The following is a 21,590-nucleotide window of genomic DNA, read 5'->3' as shown; positions in this document are numbered from 1 at the left end:
TGCCTGTGGCTCAAAGGAATAGGGCACCCACCCCATATGCTGGAGTTGGCGTGTTCAAGCCCAGCCCCGGCCAAAAACTGCAAAAAAAAAAAAAATTCCTTCTTAGACTCCCTTCTAATTTATTAAAAATATGGCAGGTTATAATATTAATATAACACAAATGCATGGCACATTTTATTTAAGGGTTAAAGCCTTCTATTATATTCTTTTTATTTTGTTTATCCTCAGTGTAATAACCCATGTGTCTTATGTCAGTGTTATTTTTAAATTGTTTTAATCATATACACCACCAATAAAACACAAAAGTTACAATATGTATATTTCTCTACTTTAAATTCATACATATATCACTATATTAACATATTGCTTATATTTTAAAAACACTAAAAATAGAGCTATAAAGATCAGTGTAATAAATATTAAATAGAAGTTCAGTACTCTCTTCCTGTACCCAGTGGATTGCCCTAGGGCTCATACTATACCATCCATTTTGATAATCCTGCTGTAGAGAAAACTTCAGGGAATCAAAATATCATTCTTGCTTGTTCTCTCTCTTTATGTGCCATAAGAAAATTCTCGTTACTGGAACTTTGATTGTGTACTTTATAAACTGATGCACCCCAGGCTCACATTCTGTACCAGCTTTCATCCTTATATCCCATGCGCGGCACAAAGCAAATATCCAATAAATGTGTGTTGTTTCTACAACCTTCATTGCTATTCCCTTCCTCTCTGACTCAACATAAATGTAAAATAGAAACTCAGACAAATGCTTCATTCTTCCTATGAAATAAAGGTACACTGCACTCAATATTTTTGTAACTATTACATTTTTTTATTTCAACATTTATTAAGTAAAAGCAATTATCTAATAAGCAACATCAGATAGGGGAATACAGAGAGAAATACAGTTTAACCACCGGCCCTTAAGAAGGTAATTCTGGGAGATGGGAAGAGGCACAGTTAGGAGTAAATGTTAAAAAAGGCAGAGGGTGATAATTTCCACATCTGTCTAATTATGATCGTTTGATTTCTACTTGTATACCACTTTATGTTATACAGAATCTTTTCAACTTTATGGTATACTACTCTTCCCATAAACACAAATAAATCAGTATAATTCCCATTTTATATGTAAGAAAATGAATTCTTGGTAAATACGTTAACTGACTCAAATTCATGAAACTAGGAATTAAAACCAGATCTTGTCCTACGTTCAGAATGACTCTTCACTGCAACAAGTTGTCTTTATTTCTAGAAAAAAAAGGTCTAAGTAACATATGGCTATTATTTCAATAAATCAGATTCTATTCACTGGCCATGAGAAATTAAATTCTTTCTTCTTCTGATTTTCATTACTAATGAGATTCTGCTATGTGTATTGCCTACTGAGGCAGCTGTACGTAGTTTCTGTTCTTTCTTAAAATTTTTGTTCTTGCTCAAATACACTAAATTTTATTCTAGTGATGACTAATACATGCTCGTTTCTAAAAAGATAAAAAAAAAGAACCCAATGATAATCATCACTGATATATTTTCTATGTATTAATAGAAAGCATAAGGACCATGCTTTCTATTGATTTAGTCTATTACATTTTATTAAAACCATTAATTTCAGCATACTATAGAGATTTAGTCCTTGGTTTACGCATATTTACTTTCATAGCACTGGCATCACTGCATTGGATTGGGGCCCTTTTTCATTTATCTTGTAATCTGACCAACCATTTTGTTTCCCTCTTAATAGTGAACTTTAGAGTGTGATTTTCTTTCCCATGTGTCTACAGTCTCACATTTCCTTGCACTGTGTCTTAAGTAACCTTCACACTCCCAATCATCACGTTTGTCCCACTGTGTTGATATTACTGCAAGAATGTGGAAAGGTCAGTATCTCACCATCTGCACCTTGCCTATTCCTCCTGATTACCACCTTCTCATGCCCCCACACCTCCCATCTTTCTATTATCACACATTTTTTTTTGTTACACTCATTTGAATTCTCACAAAACTTGCCATACCCCTCCTTGCAAGTCTCTTAGCACCGATTTCTTAGCTAATTTGATCTTCTTTGTCTGCATCATGCTCAAATTTAAGGCTCCCTGTTCAATCTGAGAGAATGAGTTGCCTCACCTCCAGGCCCTCTTTCTTGACCTCAGTCCTCTTTCCTTTTGCAAACACATGGGGAGTCTGCACATACGTCCCCCTCTGTGTGGTACACCCCGCAGAGAGCACTTCAATCAAACTCAGATGATTTTCTTTCTTGAAACCAGGCCAATTGCTCTGTGTTCACCATTATAGGCAGATACTTGATACAAATGGAAAAAAAAAGACAATAAAAAACAATGACAAGAGCAACTAGCCAATCAGTGTAATGTCCCTTCTCTCTGTGTACAATCAGCCCCAGCTGTAGGCTCTTTATCTCCAGTTCATAGGATAATGTTGTACATAATTAACCCAAACAAACTCACTTTTATGAAAAACATTTTGAAGACTTCAGCACAAAAGAGCACTTTTGGTCCAAATCCCATACTATTCTGAATTTTTAAAAAGATAAACACAGAAGCTTCATCAGCAGTACCCTAATTAAACTCATCAGTTCACAGATGTTTACAGGAAAATGATCAGCGAAAGTTTTCACCAAGAAATCCTGTTTCCTGGAAGAGGGAAGGATGATGACAATAGTAATAGTGATAACAGCTAACATTAAGTACTTTAAGCCACTTTACATAGACCAGTGCATTTAAAGCAATAACCTTTCAGGCATTGACCATTCTCATTCCTATTTTACAGATGTCAAAACTGAGGCTTAGAAGGTTAAATCAATTTCCCAAAGCCACACAGCTGGGAAGTGCCAGGCTCAAATCTCTATCTGTGAGACTCAAAAGCATTTTCTTTTAATTACTACATTCTGTTGCCTATATCATAATACCACCTGTTCCATGACTAAAATCTATGTACACATTTCAATACTTAGTCACCAAATAGAAACAGAACTGCCACTATTGTTATCCCCCCAACTCCCTTCCCTCACTTCTCACCTCTACTCTTCCTTCAACTTTTGCTTTCTGGTCTAAAGATTTTCCTAGTGGCATGGGAGACTGTTATCAAAGTCACTCTCTGAAAATGCCCTTAAAGGTAACATTTTGGGATCATTTCACACTCGCCTTAATAATAGTGAAAGGTACAATTTAATAAGCACTAGCTACATCTCTCTTTCACGGATAATCTAATGAACTTTGTACCTTCTGTACCCTTGGAATAGACACAATGAGCCCTTGTTAGAAATAGAACTTTGGTGCCACTTATAATGTAATCCAGTTAGAGGCCCCCTTTTTTTTTTAATTGGCTTGTCCTCTCCAAATGTTGTTTGTGTTCTGTTTTTTGTTCAATTCAGATGTTTCAGGGGGCCGTAGTTACAATATTCAGAGCTGCCTTAAATAATCTTTTTTTAGAGAAAACATCCACTTCCATATACATTTTAAATCATGGAATATGAACATTATTTGTAAATATTCATTGTCTAGGCACAAGTGGTGCTACTCTAAAGTAAGTGATTTATCAAAGATATAAAAAGGATTTGAAGAGACGGTAAGATATATTAAGCCACTTTCCATTTTACTTATTTTTTGACTAGTCAGTGTGTCAGGATGATGCAATATACTGTCACTACTGGATCAAGCAACAAGTATAATGATTACTCAAGCTTTTATATTACTTTGGAATTCATGTTACTTTTATGTGTAAACTTAGAAGATGTTGTTCCCCTGCAGGGAGAAATAATGACTGACTTAAGCTCTGGCTTTTAAAGAACCACCATACAAGTACAGTCTCATTTTCTGTCTTAAGGGGTTTTCTAATCTAAGTGATGACTTTGCCAATTGGAGACAGTGAATCTCTTTGTTTCAAGTTAACCTTTATAAATGTCAGTTTTTCTCATCTGTAAAAGGGGCCTTATTATTAGTGTCTACCTCATGTAGCTATAGTGAGGATAAGTTATATGATTCATTTCAATATATAAGATACAGTACTCCCAAAATATATGACTTACGTATTAAATAGATATTAGCTGTTAGTAGTAGTAGTATTGTTTTTATTTATTATTAAGAGCTGCTGTTATCAACTCTGTTCTCCACACCTGTAGTCCCTGCATCCTCCCTATCCACATTATATCTTTCATTCATTCTGCAAATAGATATGTCCTATTAGAACGTGTTTTTTTGTTTGTTTTGAGACAGAGTCTCACTTTTCTTGCCCTCAGTAGAGTGCTATGGGTGTCATAGCTCACAGCAATCTCAAACTCTTGGGCTCCAGGGCTTCTCTTGCCTCATCCTCCCAAGTAGCTGGGACCACCAATACCCACCACAATGCCTAGCTATTTTTTGAAATGGGGTTTCACTCTTTCTCAGTCTGATCTTGAACTCCTGAGCTCAGGAAATCCACCCATGTTGGCCTCCCAGAGTGCTAGAATTACAGGTACGAGCCACCACCACACCCAGCCTTAGAATATGAGCTTTGTGAAAGTGAGGACTTTGTTTATCTGGAAGAAGCAGTGTAGCTGAATGAGAGTATGGCCTCTGTAGCCAAACTGCCTGGCTTTGTATTCTTCCTCTGCCACTTATCAGATCAATGACTGGGAAAGTTTCTTAACCTCTTAGAGATGCACTTTTTTAACCTATAAAATGAAGGTAATTTTTTTATTAAAAAATTAAAGTATGGCTGTGTACATTAATGCAATCATCAGGTACAATGTGCTGATTTTATATACAATTTGAAATATTTTCATTGAACTGGTTAACATAGCCTTCATGGCATTTTCTTAGTTATTGTGTTCAGACATTTATATCCTGCATTTAGTAAGTTTCACCTATACCCTTCTAAGATACATGTGGTCCCACCAATTACCCTCCCTCTACTCATCCTCCCCCCTTCCCTCCCCTCCCTTGCCCCTTTCCCCGTATTCTTGTGCTGTAATAGAGTTATAGCCTTCATATGAAAGCTATAAATTAGCTTCATAGTAGGGCTGAGTACATTGGATACTTTTTCTTCCATTCCTGAGATACTTTGCTAAGAAGAATATTTTGCAGCTCCATCCATGTAAACATGAAAGAGGTAAAATCTCCATCTTTCTTTAAGGCTGCATAATATTGGATGGTGTACATATACCACAATTTATTGATCCATTCGTGGATCAATGGGCACTTGGGCTTCTTCCATGACTTAGCAATTATGAATTGGGCTGCAATAAACATTCTGGTACAAATATCTTTGTTATAATGTGATTTTGGGTCTTCTGGATATATACCTAGTAGAGGAATTATAGGATCAAATGGCAGGTCTATTTTTAGATCTCTAAGTATTCTCCAAACATCTTTCCAAAAGGACTGTATTAGTTTGCATTCCCACCAGCACTGTAGAAGTGTTCCCTTTTCTCCATATCCACGCCAACATCTCTGGTTTTGGGATTTTGTGATGTGGGCAAAATGAAGGTAATTATAATAGCTATCTTATAAATTGTTGTAAATGTTTAATTGTGTAGGTATATATAAAACACCTTAAAGTAATGTTTGGCATTCTTATTGTTTACCATACCTCTAATACCTAGAGCAGTGCCTGACACATAACAAACAGATATGAAGCAAACATTTGATCAAAGAATAAACAAATGCCAGATACAAAATGATTTAAGAAAATGACATTTAGGTGGTGCCTGCGGCTCAGTGAGTAGGGCGCTGGCCCCATGTACCCCAGAGTGGCAGGTTCGAACCTGGCCCCAGCCAAACTGCAACAACAAGAACAAAAAAAAAAAAAAAAAAAAAAATAGCCGGGTATTGTGGCAGGTGCCTGTAGTCCCAACTACTCAGGAGGCTGGGGCAAGAGAATCGCCTAAGCCCAAGAGCTGGAGGTTGCTGTAAATGACGCCATGGCACTCTACTGAGGGCAACAAAGTGAAACTCTGTCTCTAAAAAAAAAAAGAAAGAAAGAAAATGACACTTATCTAGAAGAGAAATATAAGGACCAATAAAGAGGTCTCCAGTTCAATGGAGAGCTCATAGTCAGCATTCAAACACATCAGTCAGGTTCAGTTTTCTCCAGTTCCAGAGTCTTTAACTTGGGCTACACTACCAAGGAATAACTAGCCCATAACAATTAAATAACAAGGTGGGGCAAAACTAATGATAATAAAAGATAGCAGTGCTCCAAGGCATTATACAACTAAAGTGCTAGTTAGATAAGACAGGGAATTTGTGCTTAGGGATTGAATTCAATGCTCTTGGCATATTTATTTTAATTCCACAGCATTTTGGCAGAAAGTAACAAAAACATCACTACATTAAAAATGTAGTAGCTAAAATAAATCCAAACATATATGATCAACTAATTTTTGATGAAGAAATCATGAGAACACAACTGGGAAAGATAATCTCTTTAATAAATGGTACTGGGAAAATGGAATTTGCACACACAAAAGAAGGAAATTAGACCCTAATCTTCCACCATACACAAAAATCAACTCCAAATGAACAAAGGCCGAAACATAAAACCTGAAATTGTACAACTTCTAGAAGAAACATAGGGGAACGTCTCCCTGGCATTGGTGTATCAAATAATATTTTTGGATATCACATCAAAATCTCAGACTACTAAAGCAAAAATAAATATATATGACTACATAAAAGTTAAAATCTGCACAGCAAAGGAAACAATCAACAAAGTAAAACAACTACCTATAGATTGGAAAAATATTTGCAAACCATATACCTAATAATGGGTTAATATCTAAAATGTATAAAGAACTTGTATAACTCAATAGCATGTATGGAAAAATGAATAACTTGATCAAAAAATAAACAAAGATATTAAATAGAAATTTATCCAAAGACACAAAAATGGCCAATGGGTATCTACATTACTAATCATCAGAAAAATACTAATCAAAACCCCCATGAACTATCACTTCACACCCAGTATAATACCTATCATCAAAAAGACAAAACTTAGGGGCAGCACCTAAGGCTCAAAGGGGTTGGGCACCAGCCCCATAAGCCAGAGGTGGGCCAGACCTGGCCAAAAACTGCAAAAAAAAAAAAAAAGACAAGACTTAGCAAATGTTGGTGAAGGCTTGGAGAAAAAGGAACACTTGTAAACTGTTAATGGGAACACAGACAGTATGGCCACTATGGAAAACAGCATGGAGGCTTCTAAAAAAATTAAACATAGAATTACCCTATCACCTGAAAATATGTCAAATGGTATATAAAATCAGTGTTTGATATCCCATGATTGCATTAATGTACACAGCTATGATTTAATAATAAAAAAATTATGAATAAAATTATAATATCACTAAAAAGAAAAAGAAAGAAAAGTTAGAGAGAAATATAAATTTTATTAGTTACTGAGAGTGAGTATTTCCAACCACCCTCTCTCACACTGGCATTATCATTTTAAAATAGATTTACCAATCTGGTAGATTTTAAAAGAGATGGTGTCTTTTTTTAAAGGTACCTCATTGCTGTTTTATTTTCAGTTTCTTTATATACTCATGATTTTGGTAATGTTTTCCTACGTTTATTGGTTGTTCTATGTTTCCCTATTCATAAGTGCCCATTTTCCTATTCAGGTATCATTTTTGTATTGATTCAGAAAAACTCTTCATGTATTAAAGCTATTGAATTTTTACCATGTGGAATAAATATTCTTTCTCATTTGAAAAAAAGAGAATTACCCTATCACCCATCAATCTCTCTTCTGGTTACATACTCAAAGGTGATGAAATCGCCACTTGCAAAGACACCTGTACTGCTATGTTCATTACAGCATTATTCACAATAGACAAGATATAGAAAGAATCTATGTATCTGTCAATGGATGAAGAGGTAAAGAAACTGTAGTGTGTGTATATACTCACATGTGTACACACACACACACAGTGGAATATTTTTCAGCCGTTAAAAAGGAAGTTCTGTCATTTGCCAAAACATGGATGGAACTAGAGGATATTGTGCTAAATGAGATAAGCCAGACACTGAAAGGAAACTATCTCATGATCTCACTGATGTGCGGAATCATAAAAAGATATCCAAGTAGGGAGACTATAGATAATATTTATTTTCTCCTTCTCTTTTTAACTTTTCTTCAACTTCTATGTATCACTTTTTGCAATCACAAAAACTGTAACTTAATAAGACAACATATGATTTGTTATTGCCTTTTCCTACAAATACTTTTCTGAATTTCATTTTCTTACTGTCTCATAAAAAAGGAGTGGCAACTTTGTTTATAGTATATCAATGACTGTATCTTGTCTGCTTTGACTAATGCCATTATTATACTATTTTGTCAAAGTGTGATCTAATTACTAGACTAATTATTACAATTTAATCTTTAAATGGCATCATAATTCTATATATCTTCTTGCCTGGATATTTCTCTACAGATGCATAGATTTAACTCTAATGTTGGTTTTTTTCCCATTTTAGGTAAATAACTACAGTTTAGAGGAAGTAACTCATGAAGAGGCAGTAGCAATATTGAAGAACACATCAGATGTAGTTTATCTAAAAGTTGGCAAACCCACCACCATTTATATGACTGATCCTTATGGTCCACCGGATATTACTCATTGTAAGTACCACACTAGTATCATCTTTGAATAGCATACAAAGTCTGCAAAATTGGAATTTTATAAAATTATTGACAATGTCCTCTAGTTGCACTATTCCTTTTGTTAACTTCTGCAAATGTGTCAGAGAGAATATCCTGTACTTTACTCTCATATTGCCTTATAGGCTTTCACCAAGTGCTTTGAAAGGGAGAAATCCTAACCAGTTGGTGGGTTCACCATTATGGGAAGGCTTGATGGTATATGTTGCAGACAGTGTAATTACAATAGTATGTGGGTAATATATTTTTAAAGGCTACTTCTCAAGCACCTAAAGCATGATCATGCTCATGCCATGAAATCTCTGCCTAGTTCAGATCTATGTAGTAAAAAAATAGAAAGGAGAGAATGGCAAACCAGATCAAAATAGCTCTATGCTTTTTCCTAGGGAGGAAATCTTACACTTGAATGACCAAATCGTAATCATCAATCACTATCATAGCTTTTACCTCTACCCAAATTTATTATATTTGCAAGAAAACCAAAGAAAAATATCTGTCACTATGGCAGCAGAGGGGAGCTGGACATGGGGGCTTCTGGGGCAACCACTAGCAATTAACTGATGAGACATTGTGCTGGGATCCCCACAAAGTTTACTGCTGCATAAGCCCATGGTTTCTCCTCTTCCTAATAGGTCAGTAGCAACTTCATCTAAGGTTTTGTTTGGGGGGGGGCTAGATTTAGAAGCGATTCATGGTTTATGTAAATTTTAAGGGATAGTTCTGTCATCATCACTAAGCTTCCTCATTCTGAGACTTTTGAGATTCCACCTATGAGACTGAGAAAGTATGCCCTGAGGGTTTGCTATTAATTAGTACTATAGTCTTAAGCAAGTTGTGTAGATTTGGATGTTTCTCTTTAGACAAATTTAGGGCTAAAAATTTTCTTACCCATCCATTACATTTGCTATTTCTTTCCTTACTTATGATTCTAAAACACTTTGCCCCCCAAATATATTTTTTTCTCAAGTAAATGATAAGCTGAGATTGGCCTTACCATAAGATATGAAGGAGTTTTAACTTTCAGAGTTTTTCAAACTGGATGAATTTAGAAATATCATCCTTGAGAGTCTGTGAGCCATGTTATAAAGGGCATATAGGGTCAAGGTCAAAGAGGGAAAAGAAAGAAAATAAAACTCTCAAATCAATTCACGAAATATGTATTGGGTAACTTCAGTATGTGCAAGATACCTTGTTGGGTAATATGTGGGATGCAGAGGAGATACGATCATGGGCTTCAAAGAGCTTGGTCAGAAGGAAGGATAAGTAAGATATATAAATAGCAGCAATATTTGGCAGAATAAGAGGTAAATATATGATATGGGTGATGGAAAAATAAATGTTCTTTGGGGATTCAAAGGAAGGAGAAATATGATCTGTCTTTGGAAAATCAGAAAAATCTTTATGTATAAGATAGATAGCATTGGAACTGTACTGTGAAGAATGGGTGATATTTCAGCATGTCTCCTAACCATAAAATTATAGATAGTTGGTATAATAGAACAGAAAGGTATGGATGTCACAGAGTACAAGTGACATTTGAGGACCGAAGAATCTGTGTTAGGAAGATACTACAATGGATCGATTTTGTAAGAATAGCAAAGAGGAGATTTTAGACTATATTCAATACACAGTGGCAATTAAGAGCATTTAAGTAAGAGAACAGCATGATCAGGAGTGTTACTTCATCACAATTTGTAAGGTGAATTTGAGGAGAGAGAAAAGACCAGATCCAGTTCTCACCTAAAGCAGAGCTATATTAGAGAGGAGGAATAGAAAAGAAAAGCCAGAGTTCTTGGCCTTTCTGGGATGAGAATATAGCATATTTGGGGGAAAAGTCTCATACAAGAATCTACTTCTTCTGAGTCTTTTGATTTGATGATTAGATATTAATTACGTAAAAAGAAAGTAAGCTCTGCAGTTAGAAAGCTTGAATTTTATTTCAATAGGAAATTAATCATTGTTCTGAAAATGTGTGTGCTGGATCTCCCCTTCAATTCTTCTCTTCACCTAATTATGCGTACTAGGGTTACAGATTGAACTGTTATTACATCTTTGTCCTCCTAAAGGTCACCATGTGCTTGTATATATTAAATGCAAACAAACAGCAACTCCCCACTCTTGGAGGACAAGAAAGTCCTTGGCATGTAGAAAAGCCTTTCTATTTTTAGCACATCCTCTAAAGTATAGCATGACACTTGAATCACCCACGTAACAGGTTTCTTTTCTTTTTCCTTTTCTCGCCCTGCCCCCACCCCTTAGCTTATTCTCCACCAATGGAAAACCATCTACTTTCTGGCAACAATGGCACTTTAGAATACAAAACCTCCCTGCCACCCATCTCTCCAGGAAGGTATTCACCAATTCCAAAGCACATGCTTGTTGATGACGACTATACAAGGTCAGATATACTCGTTGGTTAATTGGGTTTGCTTTTATTACCAGAAAGAAATCATGTTTGCTTAACATGTCAAGTGTTGTTTGGGGACTAACTAAAGCTTCTAAGTGCCATTCAAACTTATTATAGCCTTGCCTCAAGTAGAAATCTGCAAATAGTTGCAAACATATGTCATTATCTTCTGTTAAGAAGCAAAATAACAAATTCTTTATGGAGAAATAGTGTTGCATCACTGATATACCACTTTGCAATGTATTGAGACTTCATATCTGATCTAATTTGAACTTTACAGCCATACTGTAAGATAGGTCTTATCGCTAGAGGAGAATAAAGTGCTGAGGTTCAGAAGAAAGAAAGTAACATATAAATACCACATATCTGGTTAGCGGAGGTCAGAAGCGGCACTCTAGTCTTTTGACTTGAAATTCCATGTTCTTGCCACTAATTGCCACCCACGATTCAATAGAAGTTAGTGGTCAATCAACATCCCCTCTTGTGCAATAAGTATAGGTAGGAAGGAATGGAGAGAAGTTACCTCCAAATGGTTTGAATTGAGTATGTCCTGTTAATTCCAAAGTGGAACAGGGCAGAATCTAGGACAGATCATAGAACCACATCGCTACCCACAAGTAAAGCCAAATTTAGTAAGCACTCTTCTGAAAAAGCCAAATTGGGCAATTCAGAAAGACCAACTTAAATAGTCATTAGTAAGGATTCAAAACATATTGATGATGAATGAAGGAGTGAATAAATGAATGGGTGGGTGTGTGATAAAAAATGCACATTTTTTCTTTTTATCTGTAAACACTTTTGTTTCAAAGTAATATATATTAATTACATATGGGAAAGAAATGTAAAGAAGATGAAGAAACAGAAATCTCCACCAAACCCCTACAGAGTGACCTGTCTTGTGGCAGCTAATGTGACAGCATGGCATAAACTTTTTATACCTTCTCCGTGTTCTTGCTGACATACCCAAATGTATGTGTAGGTAGAGGTGGGACTTGGCTTTGTTTATACAAAATAAATATTTTACACGTTGCTCCACAACTTGATTTTTCTTCATAAACAATACTTTTATCAAAAATGAAATTATATATAGATATGTATGCTTTATTTCTGTGTGTGTTTGTGTATGAAAAAATGATAGAGATAGACTATTTTGATTTTACATCCTTCTTGTTTAACTGAAACTATTTGTCAGCCTTTACAAAAGTAAAGAAGACTTCCTGCTGGTTAACTTTCCTCACTGGTACATGTGCGTGCTTTGGCCATTTCGTTCTTTGGCGTGTCTTTTTAAATGATTAAGCATTTTCCATTTATTTTGCAATATCAGGTTTGCTGAAGTAGCTTGTTATATCTTTAGCCAAGGATGGAATGTTTGGATGCTGAAAATGTGCATCTGTGGTGTAAATCAAATATAAACTTCTGCCTATGCTGAAATGTCTGATCTCTCTGCTCTTAATTAAAATGAGGCCTACAGCAAAGATAATCCACATGGCTCTCTAAAGAATTCTGTAAATAAGGCACCTTTATCCACAAGAGCAATGATCTATTTGCTTTCATCATATTACTAATATTTGATCTGATTTTAATTTGAAAATGTCATTTTATCTTACTAAGCCCTTAGTGAATTCATGTTTATTAAAGCCTCTTCATAATCCAGACCCTTTGCTAGCTGTTTTACATACCCTAACCATTTAATCTTCCCAAAAGCAGAGAGAGAAGGGCTTTCATCCCCATGTTAGAGATGTAGAAATTGAAGTTCAATGAGGTTAAGGACTAGTTTATGGTCGTACACCTTTTACGTACAAAAACTGAATGCCCTGACAGCTTTAAAATCTTAGTTTAAAAGAGATATTTAAATTTTCTCTTTATTTTTAAAATGAAAGCCAAGTCATATATATGTCCATCATATAAAAATGTGTCTAGAAAGGAACCTAAGAGTTTTGGTGAGCTCTAAAGACAGCTAGAAGACTTGCCGTCTACATCTCCTGTTGGCTGGGTAACCCTGAGAAAACCACGTAACCTTCGTAAGCCTCAGTTTTCTCATCTGTACAAGGGAACACATGTAGTAATTGAATCTACTCAATAGATTGCTGTAATGACTAAATTGGGTAATGAATGCAAATAACTTAGAACAGTGCCTGGCATGTAATACTCAATGCTCCAGATGTCACATGAAATGTTTTTACAGATACTATTCCAGGATCCTAGGGAAAAGGTCAGTTTCTTCCTATGGTGATATGCTTCAATATCTTACTTCCTGCCCCCTATACCCTGCAGAGCAATCTCACTAATAAACCTGAATAAAATATTCTGAATGGTTGGTGCCTGGTAAATTTGTGAAGTAAATTCTAACAGTTTACGCACATACACAAACACACCCCCACTCCACTGCTCTCCCACCACAGCCCATGTCCTCTCACCAGCACTTTGTGCTACAGCCATTACTATGAGTCTTGCTATCAGAGGTATTTCCCAGATGCAGCTTCATTGGCTCATTCATAAATATTAACTGAATAGTTCTGACAGTGGGTGCTGCATTAGAAATGCAAAACTGAGTAAGAAATAGCATCTAAGAACTATTAAAAAATTAGAGCAGAAATCTATGTAAACCATTATATTGCCCAGTGCCTATTCCCTGATGATATAGACCCACCCCTCCATGAAGTTTTGCACTTATTTTCCTTATTTATTAAATTTTCAAATTCTTAAGGGTATATATTTTGGTGCCAAAACGTCCTTTCTTTTGTAAAAGAATTGTGATAGTAAATACTGTTCTTTATTTTGTCCTTATTTAGAAGATAAAATCTTGGCCACTTTATATTAGTCCCAAAGTCTGGGAACTACCAACAGAAACAAACAAAACAAGAGGCTGTTTGAAGACTGTATGAAATGCCCTCATGTAACCCTAGCAGAGATTCCTAACACCATAGAAGGTACTTAGGAAATAGTCTTAAATGAATGTGAGTTTTAGATGACTGCCATAGAAACAGCCAATGACACAAAAGAAGGTTTGAAAGAGAAAATGTCTCTTGAGTTTAAATTCAGAACTGTCTAGGCACTGGTCACAGAGTCAAAAAAGCAGGGAGGGCATTTGTGGTAAGGGGATCGGTTGTGCAGACTCAAGAAGAATGTGAAATAAAATAGAAGCAAATACTAAGGTTTAAAATAAGACTCATAAAGAAAAATAATCCCTCCGCCAGGTGTTGTGGTGGACGCTTGTGGTCCCAGCTACTTGGGAGACTGAGGCAAGAAAATCACTTAAGCCCATAAGTTTGAGATTGCCGTGAGCCATGATGCCACAGCACTCTACCCAGGGCAACAGCTTGAGACTCTGCCTAAATAAATAAACAAACAAAGAGAGTAGTAAAAACAAAAGGATCGCTATGATGCACCATTAACACAAAGTGCTTTAATACACTATATCATTTTTTAATGTTATTTACATGATTCTTTTTATTTTTACAGATAAAAAATGCTCACAGAGGTTAAGTAATTGCTTCATATCATGCAGCAAACTAATAGCAGAATCAAAATTTGATTCAAGTCTGTCTTCAAAGGCCTATTTCCCACATCCCTGGTTTGTAGTCCTTTTCCTGCCACTTATGACCTAAATGACTATGAACAAGTAATTTAATCTCTGTGAGTCTTGATTTCCTCATCTGTAGATTTAGGATGAAGGGTCTTCTAATTTCCTCAAAGTATTATGAAGTTTTAATATAACCTGTGTGAATGTTACTTGTCATTTTTAGAAGGCTCTATAAATTTATTATTTTCCTAAGTTCATATAATATGTTTGAAACCTTTTTTATGTTTTCCTAAAATAGAAATCAAGAGGATAAATATCTAATAATGATACTTGGACCAATAGTGAAACATTTTTATGAAATGTGAACTTTCCAACAACCTTTAAATTCACATCTTATTAGAAGTCTTTTACTTCATATGCTCATATCTATCTTAATTTGTTGCAAGAAGTACTTCTCTATTTTTCTCATTATATTCATTTTTGAATATACATGTATAGTAAGACTTTTTAAAGCAGTTTTGATTAGAATAATGCTACAATGACTTAGCTGAGGTTTTTAAATCTCTTTATCATTATTTAAAAAAACATATATCTGCATAAGGTGGGAAATTTTGTTTTTCCATTGATTTACAGAAAGGGAACACAAATAAAAAAGTCTTGGATAAAATCGTCTTAGTAGAATGCCCACTGAGTTCCCTATGAATCCATATCAATTGTGATGCAGAGATCTGGTTTTCAATTTTTGAAATACGAAGCTATGACAATAATGCTGAGATAGTTTTAGGCTCAGTAGTTATAGACTGTCAGAAGTGGAAGGACCCTAAATAAATGTAGACTCTAATCTCCCTTCATTTAATGGACAAAATGGGCAAGGGACACAGGGCCCAGAATTATTTGTTGTTTTTTTTTTTCTGGTTCATATTTAGAACCAGAAATTTAGAACAATGTCTTTGAATATCCACCCCAATGTTCTCTTTTTTTCACTAAGCTAATGTTCACTTGTTTTTACTAATAAAATAACATACAAAAAGCTGTAATCAGTCCTCTGTGACCAGCGTCCTCTTGGTCCATCACCTGTCTATGGATTCTGCCTCTGCTGAGCCAAGTCTTCCCTGTCGCTCAGAAGAGGTGCAAACAGCACATCATCACTGTCTGGTTAAATGTTCTCAGGATATACAAACAAATCATCAGAACCTAAATGAAACCAAAAATCAGGGATATAAAGTAATAGTTTTCTTTCAAGATGACTTACTTTCTGTCGCGGACCGCCAGTCGATGGGTCTCAGTTCGAGGGTGCTCAGGGCGAACGGCACAGGTTGATTGAAAGGTCGACGCAGGATGGAATGACAAACTGCCACACACCACGAGTGATGAAGAAAGCAGCTGTACTTTACTGAATTTTAAGATTGGTTTTTATACATTTTTGACAAAGCATTACAAATTACAAAAGGTATTTTTACAACTTGCTGAGCTTTACAAGTTAATATCTAACCTTGTAGATGTGAGTATTTGACCATCTCACTTAAACAATATCCTGTCTGCAAGGGGTTTTGCCCGCGAGGGGGAACAAAGGCTGCTGGTTATCAGTTGTGTCTTTCACTTCCCCTTATCTAAGTAAATGCTTTAAAGGTTAGAGTTTTAAAACGTGAAAATTCTTTCTTTATAACTACTAGTATTAGTAATAATTCACAAATTATTTACTTCTAATGTGATTAAAAGATTTCATATATGTGTAAATTATGTAAGTGATTATAGTACTAGGAAATATATGAAATGTAAAGGTATGTGGAAAGTTTTAAGTCGTGGGTGGCTGTGGGTGGTGTAAGTACATATCTAGATGGAGCATCTTGTTTGCTGTTCCTGCATTGTCTCAATGCATTGTCTCAATTCACTGACATTTATGGTGGGAGCGTGCTCTTGCATCGTTCCCCTGGAGACATTGAGTCTCCATCGGCTATGTGTGATTATGGATCAGTAAGTCATTATGTTTATTCTTGGTTTCTTAAAACAATCAGGTAACAATCAGGCATACAACTCAACAAACAGGTTTCAGGGTAAAGGTTTCTTAGGCTTCTATGCCGCACCTCGTGAGTCATTACGTTCATCAAAAAGTATGCTAGGCAACTTCTGCGCTGCTGTCGCATACCAGGGGGGCTGGGGGTATCGCTCCGGGGAGCACAGACCACCTAACCACGTGTTTTACAACGCGGACAGCGCCACCTCACCACGGCTAGATGCCGGGGGTGCGGCAACTTTCACAAGTTATAAATGTGACAAATGTCATTATGGAACCGAGGGACCTAAATTTAACCATCAGAGATGTATTCCTCCATATTAGAAACCAAGTTCACCTAACGCTGAACTTAATAAATCCATGTTTCTCTCACTGGCCCTGCATAATGTTCCCTCATGTAGACTGGTTGATCAAAAAGCATAAACTAGGCCAGGTGCCATGGCTCACGCCTGTAATCCTTACCACTCTTGAAGCCCAAGGCAAGTGGATTGCTTGAGTTTAGGAGTTCAAGACCAGTCTGAGCAAGAGCGAGACCCTGTCTCTAAAAATTAGCTGGGAGTTATAGTGAATGCCTGTAGTCCCAGCTATTCGGGAGGCTGAGGCAAGAGGCTCACTTATGCCCAAGAGTTTGAGGTTGCTATGAGCTATAACACCATGGCACTGTACTGCAGGTGACAAAGTGAAATTCTGTCTCATTAAAAAAGAAAAAAGTGTCAAGAAAGATTTATTGTCTATAGAAACTTTTAAGAACCCCTCAAAATTGTGACTCTGTTATTCACCACTTTGGCTCCCTCATTTACTAAACAGATACATGGTCCTGTCAGTCTGGAGTCTACTTCTACTTCAGTCTCTCCAAATGACAGACCACAAGCTTACTAGCCATGCCGTCTAATGTATAGTAAGTTATCTTTTCTCTTTAATTTTTCATTTGTTTATCATTCAGTGAACAGTCACCTTATACCCAAAGTTATTAGCAATAAAATCACACTGGTGAGCAAACCATACACCCTCTTATCTGGCATTTACATCCAAGCGTATTGAAGAAGAGCTATGGGAATAAATGGGTTAAGTTAAAATAGTGCTAAATGCTATAAAGAAAATAAAATAGGATAATGTGACAAGCAGTGACTGGAGAAGAGAACAGTTTGAAGGACGATAACAGGGAGGGCCTCTCTTAGGAGACAGCATATGAATGAAAAGAAGAAAATGGTTAAAGATCAGAGAAAGAGCGTTCTAAGAAGAGAGAATAGCAAGGCCAAAGTCGCTGATGCGGAAATAAGTTCAGTGTTTTTCCCTCAGGAACATAAAGGAGTCCAGCCACTTATGACCTAAATGAGATGAACTAGTAGAGAGAGATGAACTAGAACTAGTGGAAGACTTGAAACTATTTCTGGGTAAACTGGAAGTTTCTTCTCACACAGAAAGAAATGCTGTCTTATATAACTTTAATCAAATATAATGACAAAGAGCTGAGAGTACCCCAAGCAGATAACGAACCCCGATTTAGAATTGTGATTAGTATAACAGTGATTAGGTGCATGGGGTTAAATCCACCCGGCTCTGGTTTGAATCGCACTATTTCTTACCTTTGTAACCTTGAGTAAGTTATGTAATTGCCCTTTCTTATAGCGTTCTCATTCATAAATGGAGTAGAATGATGCTTTCCACCTCAGCTTATTGCAACAATAAACTGAATTAATACATAACAAGTTTAGAAAAAAAGTAAGCCCATGATAAATGTTAGCTGTTGTTAAATACCATTGAAAAACAAAAATTTTAAGATAACCTGTTATATGGATGAAATAACTTTTGGAAAACATCCCCCCAAGTATTTATGGAAATGTAACCAACAACATTATGCAGCTACTCGCATGTGGTAATCTATATATTTTTTCAAGTTATTTAAGTGACAGAGCATATTAGAATATTTTATTAAAGTCATATGGTCTAGGGTGGGTGCCGTGGGAGGCTGATGCTGGTGAATCGCCTGAGCTCTGGAGTTTGAGCCCAGCTTGAGCAAAGTGAGACCCAGTCTCTACTAAAAATACAAAAACTAGCCAGGTGTTGGGGCTGGCACCTGTAGTCCCAGCCACTCAGTAGGCTAAGAGTATCTCTTAAACCCAAGAATTTGAGGTTGCTGTGAGCCATGATGCCACAGCACTCAACCCCAGGATGACTGAGTAAGACTGTCTCAAAAAGAAATAAATATTAAAAATGAAATGTTGTTACAAACATAAAGTCATATAGTCTGAATGCTATATTGGGATCTTTATTTTTATGACTATATCTAGCACCACCTGCATTGAACATCTAATATAGAATTCAGAGGAACCAAATATGATATAAACTAGTCTGTCACATTGACCTCTCTGTCTAAAATATAATTATCTATGGATAATTTGTTAATTTTGATTTTGCTCCTTTTTATTTATAGTAACTCTCAGTAACTAAAACCGTATAGCTTTTCTCTTAAAAACTTCTGCAGAGCATGGCATTAGAATCCTCAGAGCCTTTATGAAGTTTATTCTTAAACTTAACCAAATGAAAGATTCATAAGCAAGTGTCTGAGTTATTTGTTTTCCTCTGTGCTACATGCCTGATTTCTCCAGCACAGACTGGTACTATAATGTATCTTTTGACACAAAGTATAGTAATAGAAGGGGGGAACTGGGGCAAAATTAGTGAGACAGATGGAGGATAGACCATTAAGTGGAAGCCTCAAGGGGACTTTTCTCTTTATAAATGATGGCTCCTTATAATCATTTAGTTTTTACTTACATAAAACATGAGTCGTGATGTATAGAGCTATCCTGTTAGAAGTTTAGAGAGTGGGTATGCTAATGGGGAAGTTGATAAATCTTAATTAAAGGGGATTATCAAAACATGTATTAGAAAATGTGTTAAGTTGCTGTTTGCTCTAAGAGTAATACATTTGATGCCAACAAAAATGAAACAATAATGAGAATTTTAAGACTGTCTGCTATAGATACTTATCATTTTCTATGTACCTCATGAATTAGCTAGACATAAACACAATTCTATGCCTGATAATTTTACAGAAAATAGTTATTACACATCAATAGTTATAGATGATGCTATATGTATAGAATTTAAATGGTTATTTGATCAATGCTGCATTGCATCTTAATAAGATGAGCATGTCCTTGGCTTTCATGGCTCATCAATACAAAAAAGAAAAAAGATTGTTGATAAATAGTGGAGAATTTTGGAGTGACCCCTGCAGAAGCCATCAACCATCAGCTGATCTCTAACCCCTTCCATTACAAGCTAACTATTGTTGTCAACACAATATATAGCTTATTTCTGACTTTATCTGTATGACACCAAAACAGGATGTATACTATGACTCAAGAAAGTAGATATGATCTCTTCCTCTAGGAGTTTACGTTCACGTTCAGATATCAATAAATAGTAACAAAAGACAAGATGGTAGCTGATTCCTAATTGCCCAGCAGGTAGATATATAATTTGACAATTATCCATGACAGTAGTGCAATACCTGAGTCATGGTCCTGCCATCTCCTGTTGCATTAGCTGTTTTGTGTGAAGTTCCTATATTATTATGTGTATTAATATTTGCCTTACTAAAATATAAGAAAATTTTGAGATACAATCATTGCATTCCAAATATTTATATTCTAACTATATTATTAAGTTATAAATTTCCTAAGTTTGGTGTTCCATCATTCACTTTTTGCTTCTAGGTAATTTCACTAATTTAGATGATGGAGAAAACTATTTTTGAGTAAAAATGCATTTTTAAAATACTGCCTTTGGATATTTTTCCCAGATTTTTAAAAAATCTTTATTACTTATCAGTCTACTTTATATTCCTCCTTAATTTTTTCTTTTAATGTTTTATATTTTTATCTTATTTTATTGTTTTCTCTAATTATAAAAGCAACATAAATTTGTATACAAATTATAAAAAAATAAAGAAAAACTAATAAAATATTACTTATGCAACCGTAGAGAGATGATCATTTGGTATATTTTCCTTTGAGCTTTCTTTATGTCTGTATATTAAATTATAAACTGTGGATAATAATATATATATAGTGGGGTTTGGGATTTTTTTGGCTTTTTTAGTATGTTTTAGTCTTCAAAACCATAATTTACTTGCTATTTAATAGTCTGTTACATAGATAAACCATAATTATTTAACTACTATATTGGACATTTGTGTTCTTTATAGTTTTTTATTATTATAGATAATGCACATGTGACCTGACTCCATCTCCTGATTATGTATTTCTTTAAAATAAACGCCTAGATTCTCACTATCTAGTCAGCATCTCAGTTGCCAGACAGACAACGCATATTTAAGATGTGCAAAAACAAGCTCTTGAGGTGCATTTTCAGTGTCCCCCCGCCTTTGCATTGTCTTCTTCTTGGTAAATGACAGCTGTGCTCTGCCATTGCTCAGGCCCTAAACCTGAAGTTAACCTTTTCTCTTTTTTCCTTTTATATCCATATCCAGTCCATCAACAAATTCTATACATTTCACCTTCAAAGTACATATACAATGAGCCACTAACAGCATGCTGTTCTCCACTAACAGCATGCTAGTCCAGTCCACAGCATCTGTCATTGATAAGTGCAGTAGCCTCCTAAACAGCTTCCCTGTCTCTGCCTTTGTGACTCATGCCCGGCAATATATTACTGTTTTAAACAGTAAATGACATCATGTCACCAGGAGTGAAATCCAAAGGCCTTACTTATCAGACCCTTCCTGATCTGTCTTTAGCTGACCACCGTGACCTCATTTCCCATCAGTCCTTTCATTCACACTCAGACTTCCTAGTTACTTGAACATCGTAGGCGTGCTTCACTTCAAGAAGTTCACACTTACCAGTCCTTCTGCCTGGAACATTTTCCCCTTTCATGTCCACCTGTTCACTTGCTTTACTTCTTTTCCTTTAGCTCTCTGGTCAAAAGCCATCTTATCACAAAGGCCATTT

The 21,590-nt window shown here is 35.7% G+C and overlaps 1 protein-coding gene across 20 annotated transcripts in view; it reads left to right on the top strand.

The window, feature by feature from the left end:
• DLG2 (discs large MAGUK scaffold protein 2) overlaps nt 1-21,590 on the top strand; it is a 2,435,891-nt gene that overhangs the window by 1,766,220 nt on the left and 648,081 nt on the right. For all 20 annotated transcript variants that reach the window (XM_053560224.1, XM_053560234.1, XM_053560232.1 and 17 more), the window contains 2 exons: nt 8,481-8,625; nt 10,924-11,062. In XM_053560224.1, the coding sequence (XP_053416199.1) occupies nt 8,481-8,625; nt 10,924-11,062 (284 nt within the window). The remainder of the gene's footprint in view (nt 1-8,480; nt 8,626-10,923; nt 11,063-21,590) is intronic.

This window comes from Nycticebus coucang, chromosome 14, assembly GCF_027406575.1.
Source record: "Nycticebus coucang isolate mNycCou1 chromosome 14, mNycCou1.pri, whole genome shotgun sequence".
In the NCBI taxonomy this organism is placed as follows: domain Eukaryota; kingdom Metazoa; phylum Chordata; class Mammalia; order Primates; family Lorisidae; genus Nycticebus; species Nycticebus coucang.
This window is presented reverse-complemented; position numbering and strand designations above follow the sequence as displayed.